Source organism: Gadus chalcogrammus, chromosome 5, assembly GCF_026213295.1.
Source record: "Gadus chalcogrammus isolate NIFS_2021 chromosome 5, NIFS_Gcha_1.0, whole genome shotgun sequence".
Classification (NCBI taxonomy): domain Eukaryota; kingdom Metazoa; phylum Chordata; class Actinopteri; order Gadiformes; family Gadidae; genus Gadus; species Gadus chalcogrammus.
Window position 1 is genome coordinate 21716541 of NC_079416.1, and position 26890 is coordinate 21743430.

The 26890-nt window shown below is 52.5% G+C and overlaps 1 protein-coding gene across 2 annotated transcripts in view; it reads right to left on the minus strand.

The window, feature by feature from the left end:
* Positions 1-23: 23 nt before the first annotated feature.
* Positions 24-26890, minus strand: part of LOC130382571 (transcription factor IIIB 90 kDa subunit-like) — a 45982-nt gene continuing 19115 nt past the window's right edge. Inside the window, exons 7-17 of one of the 2 annotated variants that reach the window (XM_056590399.1) lie at positions 25079-25228; positions 22989-23082; positions 22590-22716; positions 21825-21864; positions 20832-20924; positions 20280-20594; positions 12697-12755; positions 10878-10959; positions 10070-10125; positions 8289-8560; positions 24-80 (exon numbers count right to left, since the gene is read on the minus strand). In XM_056590399.1, coding sequence (XP_056446374.1) covers positions 65-80; positions 8289-8560; positions 10070-10125; positions 10878-10959; positions 12697-12755; positions 20280-20594; positions 20832-20924; positions 21825-21864; positions 22590-22716; positions 22989-23082; positions 25079-25228 — 1304 coding nt within the window. In that variant the 3' untranslated portion in view covers positions 24-64. The remainder of the gene's footprint in view (positions 81-8288; positions 8561-10069; positions 10126-10877; positions 10960-12696; positions 12756-20279; positions 20595-20831; positions 20925-21824; positions 21865-22589; positions 22717-22988; positions 23083-25078; positions 25229-26890) is intronic. The other variant, XM_056590398.1, reaches the window with a different exon arrangement.

The window sequence follows — 26890 nt, forward strand, 5'->3', positions numbered from 1 at the left end:
TCACCGTCTCTCTCTTCACCGTCTCTCTCTCTTCACCGTCTCTCTCTCTTCACTGTCTCTCTCTTCACCGTCTCTCCTCCCTGTCATAATCAATGACCAATAACACGATGATGTCACCGTCCCTCCCTCCTGACCCCCCCGTCCTCCCGGCCGCACGGGGCCCACAGGGTGATGTCATCGGGATCCCAGGTGGGGCCCCTCGTCAGCGTCTCAACCAGCCACCCCAGGGGGCCCCTGGGGGCCCCGTTAGAGACTAGCTGTCGCCGTGCCGACAGAGTGGCCCTGGGGGGGGCTAACCACCACAGCCCCCCCCCCCCACCGTCACTCCAGCACCCGCAGGGACCAGGACTCTGCTGGGATCATCTCCCCGTTCCCACGACTACCAAATCACTTAGCGTCGCTAGGCTGGCTGTCATATCTCGCCCCCCCCCCCCTCTCTCCCTCCCCCTCTCCCTCTCACTCTTTCTCCTGTCTCTCCCACCCCCCTCCCTCTCTCCCCCCTACCTCTCTCTCTCTTTCTCTCCCTCTCCCTCTCGCCCTCTCTCTCTCGCCCTCTCTCTCTCGCCCTCCCTCTCTCTCGGTCTGTCTAGCTCAATCTGATTCTCTTTCAATTCAATTTCAGTTGGTGTGTGACAATAATATTTTCACATTGCCAAAGCGAATGACGCAATAAAAATATATCACATCTCTCTCTCCACCTCAATCTCTTCCCCCTCCTTCCCTCATTCTCCGACTCTCTCCCCATCCTCCCTCTCTCTCTCCACTCTCTCCACTCCCTCCCTCCCTCTCTCTCCACTCCCTCCCTCTCTCTCTCTCTCTCCCCTCCCTCCCTCTCTCTCCCCATCCTCCCTCTCTCTCTCTCTCCACCCCATCCCTCCCTCTCTCTCCACTCCCTCCCTCCCTCCCTCCCTCTCTCTCCACTCCCTCCCTCTCTACTCCCTCCCTCCCCTCACCCCCCTCCATCCTTCTCCCCCTGTCCTGTGAGTTCCCTCCCTCCCTCAGTGATGTCCCCAGTGTGTCAGCAGAATATTAACATCAGCTCTGGTGACTCTGGTCTGCGGACCATGGTGGAAGCTGTGGGGTCGTGACCTTTCCCTCAGACACCTGCCACCGCGATAAGGCCGTCCCTCTTCCTTCTATTCAAACCGTTGTAATATTTCAGTTCAGTCGCCTCTCCGTGCTCATCTCCAACGTTCTGTCATGTGCGGCGCAAACGAGAAGACTCGTTTGTACCGAGACGCCTACTATGCTAATCACCTCATTAGAACGAGGACACACACACACACACACACACACACACACACACACACACACACACACACACACACACACACACACACACACACACACACACACACACACACACACACACACACACACACACACACAGTGTTATCTGTTACTGTCACAGCGGTCTATCTGACAGTGACCCCCGGCAGTGAAAGCCGACCCTTGACCCCGGGCGTAGTTCCCTGGAGGTGTGGGGGGGGGGTCAAACGTTTGTCAAACTGTGCTGTCAGCATCCCTACGGCGACAGACCCTAGTGAGGAGGGGGGGCAGACAGTCACCACGGCAACGCTCAGCAGCAGCAGCGGGGAGTGGCTCCTGACTCGGGCCGCAGACGGGCCGCGGTCATGTGACCCGAGGACGACCGGGTTATGAATCACCGCCTGAGAAGAACGCCACAATGGAGACATATGTGGAGGCGCCGCCCCTCCGACCTCCACTCCTGCACCCCCCCCCCCCCCCCCCCTGGGAGGACGGTCTGGGGGTCAGGGTGTTCAACCCCCCTCCCCCCCCAAAGGTTCTGGGTTTGATCCCCAATAGGAACTGGATCCACTGTCTAACCCCAACCTGCTCCTCAGTCCCATGGATCCACTGTCTAACCCCAACCTGCTCCTCAGTCCCATGGATCCACTGTCTAACCCCAACCTGCTCCTCAGTCCCATGGATCCACTGTCTAACCCCAACCTGCTCCTCAGTCCCATGGATCCACTGTCTAACCCCAACCTGCTCCTCAGTCCCATGGATCCACTGTCTAACCCCAACCTGCTCCTCAGTCCCATGGATCCACTGTCTAACCCCAACCTGCTCCTCAGTCCCATGGATCCACTGTCTAACCCCAACCTGCTCCTCAGTCCCATGGATCCACTGTCTAACCCCAACCTGCTCCTCAGTCCCATGGATCCACTGTCTAACCCCAACCTGCTCCTCAGTCCCATGGATCCACTGTCTAACCCCAACCTGCTCCTCAGTCCCATGGATCCACTGTCTAACCCCAACCTGCTCCTCAGTCCCATGGATCCACTGTCTAACCCCAACCTGCTCCTCAGTCCCATGGATCCAAGCCGTCTGATAAGGTCTGAGCAGTAGATTCGTCTACCGACTGTCCACCGGGGGGTTCCCAGCTGAAAGGTTTTGGGGTTCCAACCCAAATGTCCGCAGGCTGCGTTCCCCAAAGAGTTCCCGGGTCCCACGTCATACGACTCTCTAACCCTCGGCCCTCCAACGGGGCTACGGGGGGGGGGGGGGAACTCCCCAACCCAGAGAGACGAGCCCTGGAGAAGGACCCCAGAGGAGGGTCTCCCCTCCAGGGGGCTCGGGTGGGGATAGGAGCTGGAGAGACCAAGGTGAAGCCGGCTCATTGTGAAGAGTTGAGGAGTAAACACTGCTCCATCCTGACTACACCGCCCCTCTGGAGCCGTCTGGGGACCCCTCCCGCTCAGAACATTCCAGAGACCCAGAGACGGTCAGGTGAACACCCTGACCTCTGACCTCTGCACCGTGTTTGTCATTTTCCAAGAGCTCCCGTCTCCCCTAGCTGGTATCTTAGCGAGGGAACAGTGAGTCTGGCTGATAGCCTGAATGCTTACGCTTCATGCTAAGGCTCCACGCTAAGGCTGTATGCCAACACTTCATGCTACCACTTCAAGCTAACGCCTCATGCTAACGCTTCAAGCTACAGCTTCATGCTACCGCTTCAAACTAACACTTCAAGCCAATGCTACATGCTAACGCATAATGGCAGCCATGGAGAAGGGGCGTGAGATCTGAGTACATATTCATGGGTAAACGCGCGCACTCAGCAGCTTACGATGCCACACCTCCATCAGTGGTAACATCTCAGCACGGGACCAAGGGCAGACGTTCAATCACAGACGTTAAATAAATCTGTCCGTCTCTCTGCTCATCTCCCTCCAATCTTTCCACCATTACTGTCCCCTAATCAGACAACTCACTCTCCTCACTCTCAACCAATCAGTTAACATCAACGACCTCCGTCTGAGGGCAACCAAGGACACACGGTGACTACTCTCTCTGTATCAATGTCTATCCCTCTCTCTCTCTGCATCACTCTCTCCCTGTATCACTGTCTCTCTCTCTGTATCACTGTCTCTCTCTCTCTGTATCACTGACTCTCTGTATCACTGTCTCTCTCTCTCTGTATCGCCCTCTCTGTATCACTGACTCTCTCTGTATCTCCCTCTCTGTATCACTGACTCTCTCTGTATCTCCCTCTCTGTATCACTGTCTCTCTCTCTGTATCTCCCTCTCTGTATCACTGTCTCTCTCTGTATCTCCCTCTCTGTATCACTGTCTCTCTCTGTATCTCCCTCTCTGTATCACTGTCTCTCTCTCTGTATCTCCCTCTCTGTATCACTGTCTCTCTCTCACTGTCTCTCTCTGTATCTCCCTCTCTGTATCACTGTCTCTCTCTCTGTATCTCCCTCTCTGTATCACTGTCTCTCTCTCACTGTCTCTCTCTGTATCTCCCTCTCTGTATCACTGTCTCTCTCTCTGTATCTCCCTCTCTGTATCACTCACACTCTCTGTTGGTGTTCCTACCATCTCCCCTCCCCCACATTAACATACAGAGAACCATAGAGGACACACACACACACACACACACACACACACTCACAGACACACACACACACTCTCGCCCTCTCCAGCCCTCTCTCCGGCTCTCTAGTTCTCTATCCTAGCTTAGCGCCTGCTAGCTAATCAGTTTAGCGCTGTGATCCTAAGCCGCTAAGCAGATGGAGACAGTTAGCCACAGCCTGGCCCTTTAAGAGCCAGCGAGATAACACACGAAGCCATAGCATCCTTCTGCATTTACACAACCAGGCTGTGTGGCATGCTGTCCGTCTCACCATATGTGTTCTCATGTGACTGTGGCTACGGCTGTAGGCACGTGTAGGCAGTGTGTGTTTGTGTGTGTCTGTGTGTGCGTGTGTTTACATGCGTCACTGCGACCCCGAAGGGAAACTCCAACTTTCCCACTGAGCAGACGGAGAGGGAAGGGGGGGTTCCTCCTTGGCTTCGCACCATAAGAGTAATTAACCTGTAGCAGACACTATGATCACACACAGTTGTGCAGACTGCAGAGTTTGTCTTGTTCTGGCTGGTGTCGGCTCACCTGGACACAGACAGACATCCCTCACCCTATCTCCCCCTCGACTCCCTTTCTCACCCGTCCTCTGTTTGTCTTTCTCACACTCCGTCCACCGTCTTTCTAACCTTCTCCCTTCCTGTCTCTCTCTCACTTTCTCACACTTTCTGGTTGGAGAGAAGGTTCATTAAATATCGGTCTCTCCCTCCACCTCTCTCCCTCTCTCCCTCTCTCTCTCCCCCTCTCTCTCTCTCTCTCTCTCTCCCCCTCTCTCTCCCTCTCTCTCTCTCCCCCTCCCATCCTCCCTCCCTCCCTCCCTCCTCTCCCATCCTCCATCCCTCCCCCCTCAGTGAAAGGCAGGAATGATCTTCTCTCTGGATTAATTAAAAAGCTTGGCTAAAACATTCAAAAGAATTGTGACTTGTGGGGGGGGGAGAAAGACAGAGAGACGGGAAAGCGAGCAAGTAAAAGCGAGCGAGCAAAAGCGAGCGAGATAAAGCGAGAGATAAAAGAGAGAGAGTAGCAGAAAGAGAGAGAGAGAGAGAGAGAGAGAGAGAGAGAGAGAGAGGCAGAGAGAGAGGCAGAGAGAGAGAGAGAGAGAGAGAGAGAGAGAGAGAGAGAGAGAGAGAGAGAGAGAGAGAGAGAGACAGAGACAGAGACAGAGACAGAGACAGAGACAGAGAGAGAGAGAGAGAGAGAGAGAGAGCGAGAGAGACATACATACAGACATACAGACAAAGAGAAGAGCTAGAGAGACACTGGAGGGCAATTATTAGGTCTATTTGTAGAAGAGTGCTTTACCATCCCCAGTAGAGAGGGAGGGGTTGAGGGAGGGAGGGAGGGAGGGAGGGGGGGAGAGAGGGGAGGGGAGCTGATGTATGTGAGCAGAGCGAGGGGTGTTGAGTGGGGGTGGGGAGGCCCCTGTGGTTACCGTAGTTACCGGTACAATGCTGCAGTGTGGCCCCTGTGAGGTCCCAACAGAACACACACACACACACACAACTATCGTTCTACTTCAACTACACAACTCACATAACACTTAACTAGCATCTGTACGACACCAAAACCATGGCCTGTAAAACTAACACCAAACACTACAGTACCGTAGTTAAAACACCAAACTACCATCTTTATAACACTAAACTAGCATCTTTATTACACCAAGCACCATACTGCCATCGTTATAAAACCAAACTCCAAACTAACATTTTTATAACATCAAACAACCCTCTTTATAACACCAATCCACGGTATATAAAGCCAAACCCAGAACACACACACACACACACACACACACACACACACACACACACACACACACAACCTACAATCTTCAAAACATCAAACCTCACTCAATATAAACCCCAACAACAACAACAAAACAGAGAATCAACAAAACAACATGTGTGGCGGGCCACTGTCTGTACACACACACACAGAGCCCTCTGTGTGTGACCTGCCTGTCTCACCCCCCGCTGCGCGAGCCGGCCTGTTGACAGGACATACAGGCCCCTCTGTCTGCATCCAGGGGTCGGACGAGGGCGGGCCCTATAAACAATTCAAAAGCTTCCTCCGCTAAAAGGTTAGCACGAGTCCTGCTTTGTCGACACAACCCGCCGCGGCTGAGTGCAAAGTTGTTGTGTTTACCGCGGACAACTTCTACCCTCTCAGGAACCTTTCTCACACCCCCCCCTGAACCCCACCTGGGCCCCCCCCCCCCCCCACGCCTCCTCCATTCAGGAAAAGGTTTCTATGAATGATTCACAACAACGCTGAGCATCAATCATGCAGCGGCCCGCGTGAATGGAGCTTCACCGCGCCGCCACCCGGTCCGCTGAACCCCGGAGCTGGACCCGTTCTGGGGCACAGGAAGTGCTCACTCAGCGGCACCCCACTAACCCGACGACGCCCCCCCCCCGAGCCCCTCGCCCGGGGAGCGCTCAGCGGTCCGTCCTCCCACCATGGGGTCGTGGTGGGACGGGACCCCCCCCACACCTCATCAGGGGGGTACATGCACCCGGTCGTGGACCCTTGATAAGGTGTTTGTTTGCCCCCGGGCTCTGACCCAGACGGCCTGGGAGCGGCTACTTGGTTCGTCCTTGTAGGGACGTAAACCGATGGGAGGATCGTTGGATGGAACACCTGGTATCAGGTGGAGAGCCACTGGTCTGTCCCCACACTGAGAAACGTGAACAGACACTCGAATAGAGCAACATCCAGCACCAGCGATCTAGAGCAGACCCCATGGAGAGAGCTCGCTACAAACCAGACCGGGCCATTGCATTGTGGGTCAATTATGTATTGAATGAGTGGGGACTTGGGTGTTTGTTCGACTGAATGAATAAATGTGCTTTTGAATGAATGAAGGAATGAATGTATGTGTGTGTGTTTGAATGAACGAACGCATGTGTTTTTAAATGAATGCATGAGTGAGTGCGTGTGTGGTGAAGTGAACGGATTTGTGTTTGATGAATGAATTTGGTTCTGTCTGAATAGGTTTGAATGGGTCCATGAATGATTGAATGAGTGTGTGTGTGTGTGTGTGTACACGTGTGAATAAATGGGTGTTTGGTATGAATGAATGGGTGAGGGGGCAGCTATGGCGCTGCTGAGTGCAGGGAAACAGGAAGCTGGAGTTCTGAGAGGGAGAGAGAGCGTGCGTGCGAGCGAGCGAGAGACGGAGGGAGCGAGCCGAGCGAGCCGAGCCCTAATATGACTCAGAAGGGTTTAAATCCCCGGTTCTAGAAACCAATTTACACCAGCGAGGGGAAAAGTGGAAAACGACAAAAAGTAGATAAAGTAGATATAAATAGAGTAGAATACACCGGGCTCAGAAGCCCCTACAGCCACCCGGCAGAGCGCTCATCTGAGCAGGAGTTGATCCTTCTGTCTGCGGAGCCGGCAGTCTCACAGAGGCTGGTTATAGAGAGGACTTATTATATACACTGTATTATAGAGAGGACTTATTATATACACTCTGTATTATAGAGAGGACTTATTATATACACTCTGTACTATATAGTGTCTGTATCATAAAGAGTACTTTTATATACAGTCTTTATTATAAAGAGTACTTCTATATACAGTCTTTATCATAAAGTATGTATTATATACAGCAGTCCATTATATACAGTCTTTATTATACAGAGGATTTAGTATTATACAGAGTATAAATCGGTGTGTGTGTGTGTGTGTGTGTGTGTGTGTGTGTGTGTGTGTGTGTGTGTGTGTGTGTGTGTGTGTGTGTGTGTGTGTGTGTGTGTGTGTGTGGTTGTTTACCCTTCAGATTATCCCGGGCGTGGAGGGACATTATTAAACGAGGGTTTGTGGGTCGAGCGTCGTGCGAAGAGAGAGCTTCTTCGACACACACACACACTGAAGTGCTTCTCAAAGACTCGCCCATGGTAAGACAGAGACTGGCGGTCATCAATAGAGATCAATATATATTACACATCAATGCATATTCATGTGTGCTTTCTTGATCCAGTGACTTTGTCCCAAGGCCGATCCGACGTTTGCATTTCTTTTTTTTGCGTCTCCCCTCGCCCTCCCACTAACAGAACGCAATATACAATCTACCGGTACCTCGGAACATGGCGTCCCAACGCAAACACACAGCCCTCCCTCAGGAGTCCGCCTCCCCCCGGAGAACCTCTGGGGGAGGGGGGGGGCAAGATACTACCTCCCTCCCACCCTCACCCTCACCCAGGCCCCGTAGGGAAGGACCCCAGGTGGAGGGAGTCAGGATGCTGGCCCCCCTCCCACCCTCACCCATTTCTCTGTGGGGGGTGGGTGGGTGGGGGGGAGAACGACCGGGGGGCTAGGATACTGCCCCCCCCCTCCCGCCCATACCCCATAGGGGCTAGGATACCGACGCTGCAGAGGGACCGCCTACCTTTTTCCCAGGGAGCTCAGCGGCGTGCCCAGGCTCAGCGGGGGGGGGGCGTGGCTGCGGACGGCGTTGCGCCCGGCGAACCCCCTGGTGGGCGTGGCGCTGCGGGGGGGCGTGGCCGAGTGGGCGGGGCTGGCGGGCGGCCGGACGTTGAGGTCCTTCAGGACGTCGTAGTTGATCTTGGACGAGATCTTCTTGCGCTCCAGCATCTTCTCGATGGCCTCGTCCGCCGTGCGTGCGCGGATCGGCCCCCGCTTCTTCCCCGACGCCCGCGTCTACAGGAAGTGACAACGCCGCACACAGGAAGTTGAGGGTAAAAAGTGCTTGAACCGGGGAAACGACGACACTATGAATTATTATAATAAATAGATCAACCATCAAATCGCAGATGTATTCGAACGTGGAAAGTAGGGCAGTGCAATTAATACAATTTTGATCATGATCTCCAAACTAATAAAATCGAGTTTAAACGTTTTTTTTTTATATATTAATCATTAAATGTATAAATTCATTTAAAGAGGAACAGCTGGATACATATTTGTACTGTACATTATTTTCGATTTGAACATTTCTCAGTTAGAAAATGTTTTTTTGAGAGAAATGCTGAATAATTGCATCATGTTTTCAAACTCAAAAAAAATCGTTTGAATAAGCGTGATTCCAATATTGACCGACATAATGGAGCAGCCCTAGTAGAAAGCCTTCATAAACTTCGAACCCTATTTTAAATCCCACCAATCAGAGCTGCCTCTTTTCAGAGCATAGGGTTCCTTTAACGGGCAGTACCTTGTTAAATGAACCAAACTACCCGACTAATAAACGTTGTTCATAGCCAACGATAAACCATCCTTTACCATGCCAGGGTTGGCCAGTGAAACAAAAGGACCCCGAGGGGTTCAGATAAGTAAACAACTCGGTCTTTAATCCAAACCCCCCAAGACCGGCTGTTACCGTCCACCTGAAGCCCCGGCAATTAAAGCTCTCTGATTGGTTATTTAAAGAACCCCTCATTTTGCTTGGTCAGGCCGACAGGCTTAGCGTCGGGTTGCCGCGGTAACGCTGGCACCGGCGCTAGCTCGTGCTAGCTAGACGTTTTAGCGGGGCGCTAATCCTCCCGGTTAGCGCTGGCGCGCGACAGATGCCCGCGCTGAGTAAACGTTTGTGTTCGGGTGCCAAGGCCCCGGCGGAGCGCGTGAAGCGGGGGCCCCGGTCGCCTCTCCGGTGATGCTGCTGGATGTTGACATCAGGTCCCAGCATCTGTCTGAACCGCCACCGCGGTGTCCATCTGCTGCCTCACACGTCTGTCTGTGTCTGTCTGTCCCTCTCTTCATACTGTGGCTGTTCATACATTCTTCAAACTATATTACGATATGATGCATCTCAGGGAAATAACGTTTTGTAATTTAACCGCACGTTGTAAAGGTATATTTGGTTTATTGAAAAATGTGGCATATTTGATGCAGCTGGTACGTTTTATCTATATTTGGTATAATTATGTGACAATTAATTCCTTTACCCTCTTCAGTTTGGCATGTTTTGAAAACATTACATATTTGGTATATTATCTATGTTTGGATATATTTGGTTAAGGTCACTTCCCTGACCCGCTTCTGTTTGGCATCATCTGTATATATTATATACATTATATTATCTATATTATATATTTGGTTACAGTTGTGTGATGGGTCACTTCCCTTACCCTTCGGTTTGGCATCATCTGTATACATTATATATGGTATATATTTGGTTATAGTTGTGCGTGTGTGAGGAGTCACTTCCCTTACCTTCTTCTCCTTGTAGATGCCCAGCTCCTTCTCCAAGGCGATCTTGGCTTCCTTCTCTGGGACAGGAAACAGGAAGTGAGCAGGAGCATTGAAAGCCTCTTCATATCAAGGTGGTCCCGGGTAGATAAACGGGCACAGGACTCCTGCCAAACACTTTCCCAGGAAATCTCTCCCCATCTTCAGCACTAGATTCCAAACACCAAATTCCACGTTCTAAGGTATTCTACGTTCTACGTTCTAAACAGCTCTAGAACAACCACAGCAGCCATTGGATTTAATTTTGATCTGAGGTTGTTTGACTTCATATATTTCCTGTATTTGTTTTTCACCGAGCAGATCATTTTGACAAACTAGATGAACTGTGAAATAGAAGTATCCAAACACTGTATAGGCGTATAGAATGTATATCAAATTAACATCACTGTCAGATTAATTTGATTACACGAACACAATGCAGTATAGCAGATAACAAACAAATCTCCATAAGTAAAAAGCCCTCTCGCACTATTCTATCTCGTTGATAAATAAAATGAGTTAAAGGGGTGCTGAAAGCTGGCAAGCGAACAGCAGCTAGTGGTGGATGCTAGCATGCCAACAGCAGCTAGCGGGTGATGCTAGCATGCCAACAGCAGCTGGCGGTGGATGCTAGCATGCCAACAGCAGCTGGCGGTGGATGCTAGCATGCCAACAGCAGCTGGCGGTGGATGCTAGCATGCCAACAGCAACTAGTGGTGTATGCTAGCATGCATCGGCAGCTAGCAGTGGAGGCCGGCACGCTAACAGCCGCTAGCGGCGGAGGCTAGCGTACCTTTCTGTTCCTTCAGGTAGTCCGAGTTCTCGGCCATCCACACAGCCGTCTTGATCTTGATTTCATTGTCGTCGAGGAGATACTGGAGCCACACGGAGGGGGAAGGCATTAACACGGAGGATCGCCGAGCGATCACAGCGGCACATTCACCTCGACGCACGTCGTTATACGCTGTCGGTTAACCACTCGGCATGTAGCACGGTGGACTCTACCTGTACGGGCAGGGGGTTAGTCTGGACATGAGAGGCTAGTGGTTAGGCTGTCTGACTCCCGACCCCACCAAGGGTTCCGGGTTTGATCCCCAACGTCCGCACTGTCCACAGTGTAGCTGTAGGCCTCATAGAGCTCGATGTCCTTCACCCCTACCTGCTCCTCAATCCCCTGCATCTTGATTAGCTACAGAGCGGCTCTGGGCAGCGTCTGCGGTACGAGTCGGCAGTAGCTCAGGAGGTGGAGCGGGTCGGCTGGACGCTAGTTCGATCCCCGGCTCCTCCTAGCCGAGTGTCGATGCGTCCCTGAGCGAGACGCCCTCGCCCCGACTGCTCCTGAAGAGCCGGCTGTCGCCCTGCGTGGTCGACACCGCTGTCGGTGTGGGAAATGAAGGGGTTGCAAGTCGCTCTGGATAAAAGCGTCAGCAAAATCCCTCGAATGTAAACGTAAATTGATTCTCCGCTTGGGGAACACAAGCGCTTGTTCAGCGTCAGCTCGGTCCATCACGCCTCGTTCGGAGACGGCACCAACCGCCCAGAGCAGTCCTTTCCGGTACGTGGGGACGCACCGGGGAGCAGACATGACGTCATCAGACCCCCATAAAGGACCGGGGCGTTGAGCCACCACACAGACAGGGCACTAGGGGTCTCTGGCTCCATTGTGCTCTGAACACCAGGAGCAGTTTGACTGGCGGGCCGGGCACGGGGGTCTCCCCGGGTCAGGACTCTAGACAGACTTAGTAGGAAAGCTCTCAACACTGGCTGAATGGGGGAGAGCGGGGCGACGGGGACAGGGGGGGGGGGAGGGAGAGGGACGATAACCGAGGAAATAAGGGGCAGAGAGGGCAAGGGGAGGGAGTGGAGAGAGCGAGAGAGATAAAGACTGAGAATTAGGCAGAGCGAGAGAGAGAGTGAGAGAGTGAGAGACAGAGAGCGAGAGAAAGGGATAGAGGATTAGTAGAAGAGAGGTCCAACTGGGGGTTTACTCTGAAGCCATCAACCGCCCCCCAACCCCGGTTAGTCATTCCTTCAGTGTGAATCCGTGAGACCTTCGATGCGTTGTGTTCACCCACTCACCTGCCCAACCCCAGTACGGTCAATAATGTAGCTTAAGTTCCCCTCAACCGGCACCAAGGTTCAGACTTATGTACTAGTTTCTCATTCTATTGTGTGCAGTGATTTGTTTCCCTCTAATTATCTTTTGTGCTGTACTTCCCGCTGTGACGCCTGAATTTCCTGTGTGGGATATTACTAAGAAACTATCTAACCTCATAACCATTCCTGCACAATGGTGGACCGCCTCCCCGCTGAAAGGCTGTAGGGGTGAGAGCCCTCCCTCCCTACCTGCTACTTAATGACATGCAGCTCAGAGTAATTCCCTGCGAGTCTCGGTGGATGACAGCGAATGCCCCCGGCATAATTAACAAATAACGATCCAACCGTTTTATTTTCCTTCAGACCTCCATATGGAACGCCGGTGAAATAAAGCGGTTGGGATCGCTATTCGTGCGTTTGATGCTAATTATAAACCCAGTCGCGCAACGCTGTAGCTCCCGGGCGTGGGGGTGAGGCGGGGGGGGAGAAAAGGGTGAGGCGTGACCGCTTCTTACCCGTTCAATCTCGCCGTCGTCGATCCCGCTCAGGTCCAGCTCCCCGCTTTCTCCGGCGTCTGTCAGGGAAGGCAGAGGAACGTCAGGAACACGCAGAACACAAAGCGCTAGGTGCCGCTAGGTGCCGCCATCTTGAAGTAGGGCGGACATTTTGCCTTGCGCGCTGAAACGATGTGTATTATCGAGGGGAAGGCAGGGGAAGAATAATCCAGTGGTTCAGGTGTTGCACTTCCAATCGGAAGATTCTGGGTCCAAACCCTGATGCACACCAGATCAAATTGTATAGATCCCAGATGGGAATGACAGGTGCCACAGCAGCAGAGTCATAGGACAGTGGAATTAAGTATGAAGGCCAAATCACTGACAGAACACACAGGATGTGTCGTCTCCATGCGAGTTTGACTGGTGAGTTGTACCGTCCTCTGCTCCTTTAGGGACCACAATGGAAATAAGGCTATGGGCTTTTTTTTGTGTTATCCTTTTGACCTGATGTACATTTGTATGCATACCTTTGTACATATGTCAATAAAGAATTGAAATCAATCAATCAATCAATGAGCTGGATAGTCTCGGACAAATGGAGAAACAAAACCTGCCAACAGACGGACATCGTCTCTAAAGCGTCCAGTGAGGTTCTGGGAAGAACAGGTTTACAAACGGCAATGGGGCAGGCCCCCCCCCCCCCCCCCCCCACACCTCTTACCACACTTCCTGTACCACTTTAGAGACGGATTAATCAGTAAATAAAATGACTTCCGATAATACGCTAATAGGATTAGCTCCCATTAAGCCGCCCACACACACACACACACACACAATTCAATTCACCTAACGCTGGCTAAAATGGGACTGGCTTTTATATTTTGCCTCACTGCCGAACCGAAAACGACAATTTGAGTGTTTTTTTGCTGCCGGTCACAGGTCTAAGGAACAGAGACCACAAAGTGTTGCCTTTGTGTGAGAGAAAGGAGGGAGATGGAGGGAGAGATGGGAAGCTCAGGTGAACAAACGCCTCCGCCTGGGAACAACAGGAACCGATTATCTCTAATGGGACAGAGAGGAGGCCGGGACCAGGGGTGTATACACTAGCTTCAGGAGGAAGAGGAGGAGGAGGAGGAGGAGGAGGAGGAGGAGGAGGAGGAGGAAGAAGAGGAAGAGGAGGAGGAAGAAGAGGAAGAGGAGGAGGAGGAGTGGGAGGAGGAGGAGTGGGAGGAGGAGGAGGAGGAGGAGGAGGACGAGTGGGAGGAGGAGGAGGAAGGATAGATGCAAAGCCTAGTGGTGAGGGCGCCATAACCCCAGCCTGAACGCGACAGAGCGAACAGAGCGGGGTGATGTGGGGCCGGCCCTCCAGGAGTGTGAGGAGGCTACCAGTTCAGGAGTCAGGAGGGGAGAGCTCTCTGGGTCCCCCCCCCCCCCCCTCTCTGTTCTCTGTCCTCTGAGACGCCCAGGGCGTACCTCCACCCTGGACGGCTCCTCCAGGAGCTCTGTGGTTTATAAATAGTTCCCGAGCTCGACCCTTAAACGAGCGTGCTTCCTGTGCTACCAGTGGAGGGAAACAGCCCCACTTCCTGTTGTACAGCCAGAGGAAATCCAGCGCTAATAGCTTTAGTATGCTAGCCTGGCTGCTGCTACTGACGAGGGGATGCCTTTAGACATAAAACATTTGAACCTTTCAAATAAATCTGGTGGGATTAGGGACTTTGGTCGGACAACGCTCACTCACTTTCCCTGCTGCAGTCTCCCCCTCTCTCCCACACAGAGAGGAGAGGGAGGGAGGGAGGGAGGGAGGGTTATTGCGCCTCATTGCTATGGAGATGCAGGCAGGTAGCTCCTCCCCCCCTCCTCCCATCCTCCAACAGGCTGACCCCAGGATCACCCCTGCACCCCCACACGTAATGAGACGCTCCACCAGTCAGCAGAAGAGAGAAGGAGAGAGAGAGGCCGACAGAGGTAGAGAGAGGTAGAAGCAGGAGGAGGTAGAAAGTGGCAGAATAAAGAGGGAAGGAGAGAGAGGCCGACAGAGGTAGAGAGAGGTAGAATAAAGAGAATGAATTCACTGATCTCAGTAATCCACGGGTTCACTCATGTGGGGCTTCCCAAGATGGAGGGAAGGAGGAGGAATGAGGGAACGAAGTAGAGAATTGCAATTAAGCTCTTTCTGCCTGACGTCCTCATACCACATGAAGGGGGGGGGGGGGGGGGTGCGTGACACACGGTGACACCGCCTCACCGCACTTCAAAGCCCTGCGTGTGCGTGCTTTTGTGTGTGTGTGCCGGGGATTTCCCCGTGACCCTACTCTGTAGTCCTACCTGATCCCCCCCCCCCCTCACCTGGACCGCCCGGGGTCTGGGGGACCTGCTTTGAACTTCCAGGTGAGGGGATTCCCGTGTGTGTGTGTGTGTGTGTGTGTGTGTGTGTGTGTGTGTGTGTGTGTGTGTGTGTGTGTGTGTGTGTGTGTGTCTCTGTCTCTGTGTGTGTGTCTTTGTGCGTGTCCTTTTGTGTGTGTCTTTTTTTGTGTGTGCGTGTGTGTCTGTGTGCGTGTCTGTGTCTCTGTGTCTGTGTGTGTGTGTCTCTCTCCCTGTGTCTGTGTGTGTGTCTGTGTGTATGTCTCTCTGTGTCTGTGTCTCTCTCCCTCTGTGTGTGTGTGTGTGTGTGTGTCTCTGTGTGTGTCTCTCTCAGTGTCTGTGTGTGTGTGTCTGTGTGTGTCTCTCTCTCTGTGTCTGTCTCTCAGTGTCTGTGTGTGTCTCTCTCCCTCTGTGTGTGTGTGTGTGTGTGTGTGTGTCTCTCTCTCTCTCTCTGTGTGTGTCTCTCTCTGTGTGTGTGTCTCTCTCTGTGTCTGTCTCTCAGTGTCTGTGTGTGTCTCTCTCCCTCTGTGTGTGCGTGTGTGTGTGTCTCTCTGTGTGTGTGTCTCTCTCTCTCCCTGTGTGTGTGTGTGTCTCTCTCCCTCTGTGTGTGTGTGTGTGTGTCTCTGTGTGCGTCTCTCTCTCTCCCTGTGTGTGTGTCTCTCTCTCCCTCTGTGTGTGTGTGTGTGTGTCTCTCTGTGTGTGTCTCTCTCTGTGTGTGTGTGCGTCTCTCTCTCTCCCTGTGTGTGTGTCTCTCTCCCTCTGTGTGTGTGTGTGTGTGTGTCTCTGTGTGTGTGTCTCTCTCTCTCAGTGTGTGTGCGTCTCTCTCTCTCCCTGTGTGTGTCTCTCTCTCTCCCTGTGTGTGTGTCTCTCTCTCTCCCTGTGTGTGAGTGTGTGTCTCTCTCTCCCTGTGTGTGTCTCTCTCTCTCCCTGTGTGTGTGTCTCTCTCTCTCTCTGTGTGTGTGTGTGTGTCTCTCTCTCCCTGTGTGTGTGTCTCTCTCTCCCTCTGTGTGTGAGTGTGTGCAGTGTAGTCCACCCTTTACGAGCCACAGATCAGAGGGGGGGCCGCAGAGCTCTGGTAGTGCTGTGATGCTTGAGTTAGAGCCAGAGAGACCCCTCTACCAGCAGCGCGGGCTTCATACACACACTGATCTGAGGTCTGCTGGGCGGTGGACCACCTGGGCAAGCAGGGACGTTCTGCCACTGCAGGGGGATACGTGTGTGTGTGTGTGTGTGTGTGTGTGTGTGTGTGTCCGACCTTGTGACCCTGGAGAAAGCTTGCCAGAGATTCCTCCTACACACACACACGCCTGCTGCATGCACCAACCAAACAGAAGGGTCACCCAAATACATACAAGCGCACACACACACACACACACACCTGCTGCCCATACCCAATACATTCACACACACACATGCTCAGTCCACCCTTCATACACCACACACCCCATACAGACATTCACATACACACACTTACCAGCCACACACATACCTTACACCAGCCAAAAATCCATTTAGACATGCACACACCAACCATACCCCACATTCACACACACATTACTGACCTATCCCTGGTACGCACGGCCTCCAACGCCTACGTGCAGGCCGTGTGTGTGTGTGTGTGTGTGTGTGTGTGTGTGTGTGTGTGTGTGTGTGTGTGTGTGTGTGTGTGTGTGTGTGTGTGTGTGTGTGTGTGTGTGTCCCAGAGCGATGGGATATACTCCCCGCTGTGTGGTGTATGTTAAATACGTCTCGTGTCTCCACAGTCAAACTAATTAGCTCAGAGCTGAATATTATTATCATCACAGAGCGAGAGACCGTCTCTTATCTGGCCTAGTTAGGACTTTTCTTTCTTTTTCTCCTTTTTTTTTTTTTTTTCCTATTTCTCAAAACCCGCTCGTTTCAAAATCCAACTAAAAAGGGAGACCGGTTGGCTGCTCCTTCTCTGAACAGTCCGGATCCCTCTCTAAGAGGCTTATCCCAGCCTGATGTTCACATTAATACCGTCACCGCGTTTAAACCCCACTGGAGCCAAGATGGCTGCCCTGGAATCCCTAGAATGCGGGTGGAGAGGAGAGCTTGGCGGTGAGCTCAATCTCATTCTTGTCACAAAATCAATATTACGTCCGCTAATGTACATAGCTGATCCACAACAAGTCCCCTTGTTTTTTTGTTCGGGAATCAGAGCCGTTTCTTGTTTGACTCTATCGGTTTAGAAATGTGGAACTGTGTGTGTTGAGTCTCCTAGTGTCCGGAATGTTCTGCCCAACTGCCCCTGGAATGTCCAGCCAACCGTCGCCGTCGCCACGGCAATGAATCAGCGTTCCGTGTCTGACGCACGGAACCCAACCGCCAAGGACCTCATTAGCATTGGGCCTAGCCTAGCGTAGCATAGCGTAGCCTTAGCAGCCAATGAATGCCAAGCCTTGTAATGAGCAAGGCTCCAATATTAATTCAGGGAATTCAAATGTGGGATTTTTGTTTAATTCATACGTTCAAACGCAGTGTTTTAATTTGACCCTCCGCATAATTAAAGAGGGGGAGGGAGGTTCAAGTAGGTTTAAATAATGAGAAGCACGCAAGTGCTCTCAGGGGCTGGGCTAAGGGATTGCTAAAAGCTACGTCAGTTGTTTGGTGGGAAGAGGACATTTTAGTAATAGAGATTCATCTCCTTTTCTGGGTTACACACACACACACACACACACACACACACACACACACACACACACACACACACACACACACACACACACACACACACACACACACACACACACACACACACACACACACACACACACACACACACACTAACTTTTTTACTCACTACCGGAACATAAAGGAACTAAATCTTAAACCATAACCATACTGTCGGGAGCACGGCTCACGCCACTTGTGCTCTCCGTCAATCACCCCATCTGTTTTTCTGTTGGATAGCTCCCCTGTCTAGCTCACTCTGCCATCTGTCAGTCAAAATAAATGTACTTCTCCCCAGGGGGCGTGGCTCACCACAAAGGGCTATGAATAACAAGGCAGGGGGGCGTGGCCACACCCTAGTCCCTCCAGATGCTGGTATATATACAGTATGACGGAGCTGTCAGATCCACTAACCAAACACACACCTGTTCTTCGTTAACCACGCCCGGTCGCTCCCCAGACGGACAGACGGACGGTGACAGTAGAGTAACATCACAACACATTAATATTAATCATTGATAATATCACGTCTGTTGATATTAGCATCATTATAGGAGTTGTTAGTACTTCCTCTGTTTAACCCCGTCCTGCCTCCTCGAGAAGGAAGCGGGGACCCATCGATTCCTCCGTCGCCACGGTGACGGAAAACAACAAGAGGCAGCGGCCGGCGGGGAACACAGCGGTACAGAGGGCGTGACGGAGCTACAGACACTGCCTTGCTCGCGGGCTGTGTACTCATGGCGGTCGATAGCGTTTGGTTTCATTAAGTAGCTAGGCGACGGAAAAACACAGCCCAGCGTGTTTTTGTAGGAGTGTCAGTTCAACAGTGTGTGTGTGTGTGTGTGTCTGTGTACGTGTGCGTGTGTCTGTGTGCGAGGGCGCATGCGTGTGCGTGCGTGCCTGCGCATCCGTTAGTGTGTGTCTGCGAATGTCAGCGAGTTTGACAGCGCATGCTTGTGTAGTTGTGTACGTGGGAGAGCGTGGATGTGTGCGTACGCGTGTGTGAGAGCGTGCGTGTGTGTGTAGGTGTGTGTACACGCGTGTGTGAGAGCGTGCGCGTGTGTGTAGGTGTTGCATTGAGGTGACGGTGGGCGGCGAGGCATCATTGATTGGACTAAGAGCTCCGTTAAAAACAGTGAGGAGCAATCAATGACTGCACTAATGGAGGAGAGAGAGGGGGATGAGGGGGGGGAGGGGGAGAGAAGGGGGTGAGGAAGAGAGGAGAATTCACCAGAACATTTAATATAATTTATAATCCACAAATACGACAGAAGGGTGCCCTATAAAAAACACAATGAATTATTCAGATTGTTATTATAGAGGTGTTAATAAGTGAACTAGTACATTACTTTTTAATGACTAGTTAGTGAGGCAGTGACTGCGTGACCTGTGGTCCTCCAAACGTTCCCCATCTCCACGTTCTCCTCCTCCAGGATCCATCCATCCATCCATCCCATCTCCACGTTCTCCTCCTCCTCCAGGATCTACCCATCAGACCGGTGGTACTCCAAACATCTCCGTCAACGCGTTCAGGACGCCCGGGATGAAACCAACTGATCTGCTCTCTTGTCCTCCCTGGCCTCCTCGTATTCCCCCCTTCTCTCCCTCTCCTTCTGGCTCTCCCTCGCTGAGACTCTGCCCTTCCTCCGTTCACTCCCTCCTTCTCTCTCTCCCTCCTCCTTATTCTCTCCCTTTCTTTCTGTCCCCCCTCCTCTCTCGCTCTCTCCTCCTCTCCTGGTCTTATTTCTCCAGGTACTGATAAGAGGCCTTTCTTCCTCTAGCACCCAAAATGGAAACTATCCAAGCATGCACACACACAACCCCCATCACACACACACACACACACACACACACACACACACAACAGATGAAAGACTGGGCCTTAATGACAAGGTAGCGGGTCACTTAATACTTCAAAGAGGAGAAAACCCCGCCCCACGCATACACACACACACACACACACACACACACACACACACACACACACACACACAGACACACACACACAGACACGCATGCACAGGTTTACATAACAATGCACGTGCACTCGGATGAAAACGAGCGTGACCAAACACTCGGTGGGTGAGGGCTGGGAAACTGAAGCCGTGATCAAGGGCTATTTAATTAAAGTGAGACGTTACATAAACCACAGGCAGCCCATGAAGAACGCTCTGTTTACAACTGAGCAGACCTCCTCCTGAGGTTCTGAGGAGACCTCCCCCTGAGGTTCTGAGGAGACCTCCCCCTGAGGTTCTGAGCAGACCTCCTCCTGAGGTTCTGAGGAGACCTCCTCCTGAGGTTCTGAGGAGACCTCCTCCTGAGGTTCTGAGCAGACCTCCTCCTGAGGTTCTGAGGAGACCTCCTCCTGAGGTTCTGAGGAGACCTCCCCCTGAGGTTCTGAGGAGACCTCCTCCTGAGGTTCTGAGGAGAACTCTGAGGTTCTGAGGAGACCTCCCCCTGAGGTTCTGAGGAGACCTCCTCCTGAGGCCCTGCGCTCTGAGGTCCTCTGCGCTCTGAGGTCCTCTGCGCTCTGAGGTTCTCACCGTTCTCCTTCTCCTCGTCGACGGCCGTCCTGATGGAGTCCTGGAGCCCCAGGCTGGCGGCGGTGGGCATGGGCCCCAGGATGGACTCCAGCGAGGGGCCTCGGCGCCCTCCCCCCGCTCCCTCCGTCTCCTCCTCGTCATCATCCTCACCGCCGCCTCCTCCTCCTCCTCCTCCTCCTCCCCCCTTCTCCAGATCGGCCAGGGAGAGCTCGCTCAGCTCCTTCCCAAAGTGCTTGGCCACGGCCATCAGCTCCTCGTCCACCTCCTCGTCCACCTCCTCGCCTTCGATCACCTCCGGCGCCGAGTCCGACTCGTCTGGGGGACGGGGAACACAGAGAGCCGCTCAACACGCCGCTCACAACGGCCGGACGTGGATTCAGTCCAATCAGGGGTGAGCAGCGCGGTTAGTACTGCCCCCGTGTGTGTGTGTGTGTGTGTGTGTGTGTGTGTGTGTGTGTGTGTGTGTGTGTGTGTGTGTGTGTGTGTGTGTGTGTGTGTGTGTGTGTGTGTGTGTGTGTGTGTGTGTGTGTGTGTGTGTGTGTGTGTGTGTACCGTGTCCGGTGTAGGCAGCGTACACGCCCTTCAGCTTGGGTCTGCAGCTCTCCAGCTCCGTCTCGATCTCGTCGTGGTAGCTCTGGATCTCGCCTGCAGAAGCAGGTGCAGTGGTCAGGTTAGAACCGGGAGTCATAAGGGTCGACTGGTATGGCCAGGTGAAATGCACTCGTAGGTGTGGACCAGTTCCTACAGGTGTGGACCAGTTCCTACAGGTGTGGACCAGTTCCTACAGGTGTGGACCAGTTTCTACAGGTGTTGACCAGTTTCTACAGGTGTGGACCAGTTTATACAGGTGTGGACCAGTTCCTACAGGTGTGGACCAGTTCCTACAGGTGTGGACCAGTTTCTACAGGTGTGGACCAGTTTCTAAAGGTGTGGACCAGTTTCTAAAGGTGTTGACCTGTAGAAACAGGTCTTGACCTGTAGAAACAGGTGTCGACATATTACTACAGGTCTTGACCTGTAGAAACAGGTGTCGACATGTTTCTACAGGTGATGACATGTTTCTACATGTTTCTACGGGTGTTGATGCACAGGTATGCCCCTAGCCGACAACAGCTCAAAAGAACGTCCCCCTGTTCCCAGAAGCCTAATGAAAGGGAGGTATGCTAGCAAGCCGACAGAATCACATCACACCCACTCAACTCACTTAAAGCCGATGCACTCCCGGCAGCACATGGTAAACATTTCTACATTTACATTCTCCAACGCTCAGCGAATGCAGCTGAACTAAACCCGCAGAACCGAGAAATTCTTCAAAAGTTAGCCTTGCTTCTCTCCGCAGCCCCCAGGTTCAGAGATAACAGGAGGCCGTCTCGACTCCCAGCCAAGGTCAGACAGCGCTCCGTCTCTTCTGGGAAGGACACCGTTGCCAAACGTCTGGTCTTTTGTTTTGCCTTATCAGGGCGTGGGCCCCGAGGAAAGCTCGAGGCCTCCTCGCTCGACGGAGCAGACTTCAAACGAAACCAGAGAGAGGGCTTCCCGGCTCACCTTCCACGTCCACCATCTTCTTCTCCAGCTCCATCTCTAGCTGCAGGGGCAGAACGAGGAGAACAAGGAGGAGGAGGAGATTCGGTTACAGCGGAACGAGGTGCTGTGTGTGTGTGTGTGTGTAGGGGGCTGGGCTGGGGGGCTGGTAGCGGGGTCAGATATCACAGACCCAGCGGGGTTCTTCAACAGTCACCCGGTGAGTACCCGGGTCTGTTGATGACTCGGCAGACATTCAATATGAGACATGACCGTGGGGGGGGGGGGCATTCCCTACAGCCCCGTGAGTCACAGACATGTCACGGTTTTCCTGTCACAACGTCTGAGCTCAGAACTCTTCGCAGGAATTCTGTATTCCCTGGAGCCGAAGCCCAGGAAGACGCTTTGGTTCTGCGTTCAGATCCAACGGCAGGGCCTACAGAAGAGAGGGAGTCTCCACCGGCTGTTCGCTGATTACCAGAACCCACATGCGTGTTTGAGGAGGCACATGTGGAAACGTTCCGGTGGTCCTTTCCCATGATGCATCAGGACATCGTTAGATGAATGTGTTCCATTAAAGTTTTGAAGTTTTTGATGAAGTATAACCGTTGTGCTCTTTGGATAGTTGTAAATGTGCTTGGATGCCTCAGTCACGCCTGGGAGTGGCCTTGGAACAAAGTGTTCCTGCTTTAATGAGTCACTAAGAGTGAGTGAGTGAGTGAGTGAGTGAGTGTTTCAGGGTCTGCTGGGTTAGGGTACGGGGTGAGAGGTCACGGTGAGAGCTCCTACCTCTGCCATTTTGTTCTTGGTCTTCCCGGCGGTGAAGGAGGGGGGGTCACACTCCGTGGCCAGGTCCACCTTCATGAACTCCTCCACCGTCAGGTGGCTGGTGGGCGTGGCCTCAAACTCTGTCAACCTGCCGACCAATCCCAGCCAAGATACAAGACGTTAGTTGTAATGGCGAAAATAAAATAAGGGTTTGTAAACATCCCTGATAAGTTCAAAACCAAAACACCATTGATAAGAAATAATTTGATAATAATAAAACTTTACGGAAAAGTGAACACCTTATTGACCACATCAAATAAAACTTTATTGAAAAGATAAAAAAATGTTATTGACCAGACGGAACAGTTCATGGATCCCAGGGAGGTGGGCCCAGAAGGTTGTGGGGGGGGGTCTGCTCACCGTTTCCTCAGTGTGGCCTCGCACACCTTCACCACCGCGATGATCTCCTTGATGGTGCGGCGGAAATCGTGCATGCGAGCGGCGACCAGCAGAGCTGCGGACGCAGAACATCAGAACGCCAGAGCGTTAGAAGAACATTATGTTACAACGTCAGAACATAAGAACATGTTTACAACGTCAGAACATAAGAACATTATGTTACAACGTCAGAACATAAGAACATTATGTTACAACGTCAGAACATAAGAACATTGTTACAACGTCAGAACATAAGAACATTATGTTACAACGTCAGAACATAAGAACATTATGTTACAACGTCAGAACATAATGTTACAACGTCAGAACATAAGAACATTATGTTACAACGTCACAACATAAGAACATTATGTTACAACGTCAGAACCTAAGAACATTATGTTACAACGTCACAACATAAGAACAATATGTTACAACGTCAGAACATAAGAACATTATGTTACAACGTCACAACATAAGAACATTATGTTACAACGTCAGAACCTAAGAACATTACGTCACAACGTCAGAACATAAGAACATTACGTTACAACGTCAGTACATTAGAACGTCAGAACATTAGAACATTACGGAACAACGTCAGAACACAAGAAAGTCAGAACACAAGAACGTCAGTACATTACGTTACAACGTCAGAACATAACATTAGAACATTACGTTACGTCAGAGCATAAGAACGTCAGAACATTAGAAAATTACGTTACAACGTCAGAACCTGATTAGCCTTAGGAACCCCTGCCCGACCATTGTGCCATTGGGTTTGTGCTCCCTTAGCAGACGCCTTTACCCGAAGCCCCTTGAGTGAGTCCTAGATACATGTCCCCAAGTAGAGGGAGGTGAGGGCTCATCTTGCCCGGGGATGCCTCAGGGTAGACTGGACCCTCTGGGGATCGAACCGTGGAAGACGTCCATTAACCAGTAGCCCCTCCCACAGGCAGCGGAACCTATCAATAGCCTGAGGAGGGGGGGGGGGGGGGGGGGCACGCCCGGTCCGCGTGTTCCACCAGCGATCGCGGGACACTGGAGGACCGGTGTTCCTCATTGTTATTGTTACGCAACGAGCTGCAGCGGGGCCCTGGAGGAGCGCGGTTACATAAGGGTGATTAGTGCACCATCCCTCCGGAGGCAGAGGCTTCTCCACCGCCTCCTCCTCCTAGCCTCCGACTCCGCCTAAACCCACAGCCGCCGCCGCCACCGCCGCCGCCACCGCGCTGAACTAGTTCACTCAACGCCCGGGCTCCTCTCCTCGCTGTGATCTGATCAAGCTCTTTGCGCGCATTTCAAAAAGAGACAGCGAGACGTCCCGGAACTCTGAAAACAAAAGGCGGAGCGGAGACGTCTGTTCTCCAAACTCTCAAGATAAACATCCCGTCTCTCCCCGGGCATCGCCGCGTCTAACTAACCAACCCTCCCTCACATCTCTCCCCGTCTCCTTTAATGATTCATGAGCATCGGCCATCAATTATTCAGCCCCAGCGGTGGAGGATGACGCGAACACGGACGCAGTTTCACTGAGCGGACGGGGGCGTGCACGAACCAGGGGCGTGAACGAACCAGGGGTGAGCACGAACCAGGGGCTTGCACGAACCAGGGAGAGTGCACGGCCAGGAGCGTGCTTGACCAGGAGCTTGCACTAACTAGGGGCGTGCACGAACCAAGTGCGTGCACCAACAAGGGGCGTGCACCAACAAGGGGCGTGCACCAACAAGGGGCGTGCACGAACCAGGGAGAGTGCACGGCCGGGAGCATGCACTAACCAGGGCCGTGCACTAACCAGGGGCGTGCACGAACGGGGCGTACACGACCGGGATTGGCACGTCCAGGAGCGTGCACAACCAGAAGCGCGCACCATCGGGAGCGTGCACGACCAGTGGAGTGCACGTCTTGGTGTCGTCATGCTATCGTCATGGTAGCGTCGCCATAGTGACGTCACAGTGATGTCACAGTGATGTCACGTTTCGTCAAAACGATGTCATGTTGGCGTCATGGCGATATTGAGATGGCGTGATGTCACGGGGAGGTCACGGGGAGGTCACGGGGAGGTCACCCACCTGCCCCACAGAGGCCGGAGGGCCTCCGTCCCGTGTGCATCCAGTCCCTCTTCATCCTCTGGAGGAGGCGCAGCGCCGTCATCGACACGTCCCGGTTCTTCTCCCCGAACTCCAGCAGCTGGGCGAAGCGCGGGATGTACAGACACGGGTCTACACAACAACAACAACAACAACAACAGGTCAACACACTGGGCAACACCAGGCCACGGTCTGGAGGAGGCAAACAGATCGATTAACAACGGCGCATGCACAAGAATACAAATCACAACAACAGCTGAACAACAGACGCACACAGGTAAGAGACAACACAGAGGTAAACAACAACACCACAGGTAAGAGAACAACACAGAGGTAAACAACAACACCACAGGTAAGAGAACAACACAGAGGTAAACAACACCACCACAGGTAAGAGACAACACAGAGGTAAACAACAACACCACAGGTAAGAGACCAACACAGAGGTAAACAACAACACCACAGGTAAGAGACAACACAGAGGTAAACAACAACACCACAGGTAAGAGACAACACAGAGGTAAACAACAACACCACAGGTAAGAGAACAACACAGAGGTAAACAACAACACCACAGGTAAGAGACAACACAGAGGTAAACAACAACACCACAGGTAAGAGACAACACAGAGGTAAACAACAACACCACAGGTAAGGGACAACACAGAGGTAAACAACAACACCACAGGTAAGAGACAACAGAGATAAACAACAACACCACAGATAAGACATACATAGAGAGGTTAACGACATCTTGGGCGATCCCAGTTCCCTGTGGGAAGGCTACAGTGACGGCGTGAGCGAGTCTCACTGTATTCAACCCCAGATCGTATTGCATCACCACAGTGGTACAACAGTAACACAGTAACGAGGGGAGGAGGAGAGGGGAGGAGAGAGGGAGGAGAGGGGAGGAGAGGAGGAGAGGGGAGAGGAGAGGAGCAGAGAAGAGAGGAGGTGAGGAGAGGAGGAACAGGGAGGACTGGAGGAGGAGCAGAGAGGAGCTCAGAGGAGTCATAGCTGGGATGTGATGCGTTTAAAGAGCTCTTCTCTGGAAAGCAGGCCTGGAAATAGGATCCCTCCCTCCCTCCCTCCCTCCCTCCCCCCCTCCACCACCACCACACAGCCAGGCCCTCTCCAGCCCAGCCCAGCCCGAGACCAGACTGGGAGGAGGCCCGACTGAACCAGACCAGCCCGGATCCCAGAGGACCTGGGAACTATTAAAAACACTGTCGACTTCCAGAGTAACCGGAGGTCAGAGCACGGTGGAGGAGCCCGTCAGCTGAGCGCACCCCCCAGCCCCCCTACCAGCCCCCCTACCAGCCCCTTTAGAGCACTACAGCCCGCTCCCCCTCTTCAGCAGGGCGACCTGACTCACTCTCTTCCTCTCTCTTTATTTGAGAGACTCTTCTCCCTCCCTCCCTCCCTCCCCGTTATTTAGGCTACCCCCAATCTCTCTCGCCCGGACTATTATGCCTATCAAAAGCTCTCGGCCTCTCCTTACTTTGCAATTAGCCAACGCTTCTTCTACAATGACGATAAGAATCAGACCACGGCAGCTAAATGGGCTTATTTGTCTATTCAAACAAAAGTACTAATGTAACGGGACACCTCCTAAAAGTTCACATTTTTCGTTGCATATTTAGCACATATCGTCTCGATTCATTTATTATGAATGACATTCGTTTAAGTTTGGCCCCGAAACACAATTGGCCCTCAGAAAGCCGCGGCAGACTGTGTATTGAGAACGTGTATTGTGTGGCCAGTCGACCGAGAAACATTGACAGAATCCAAGCA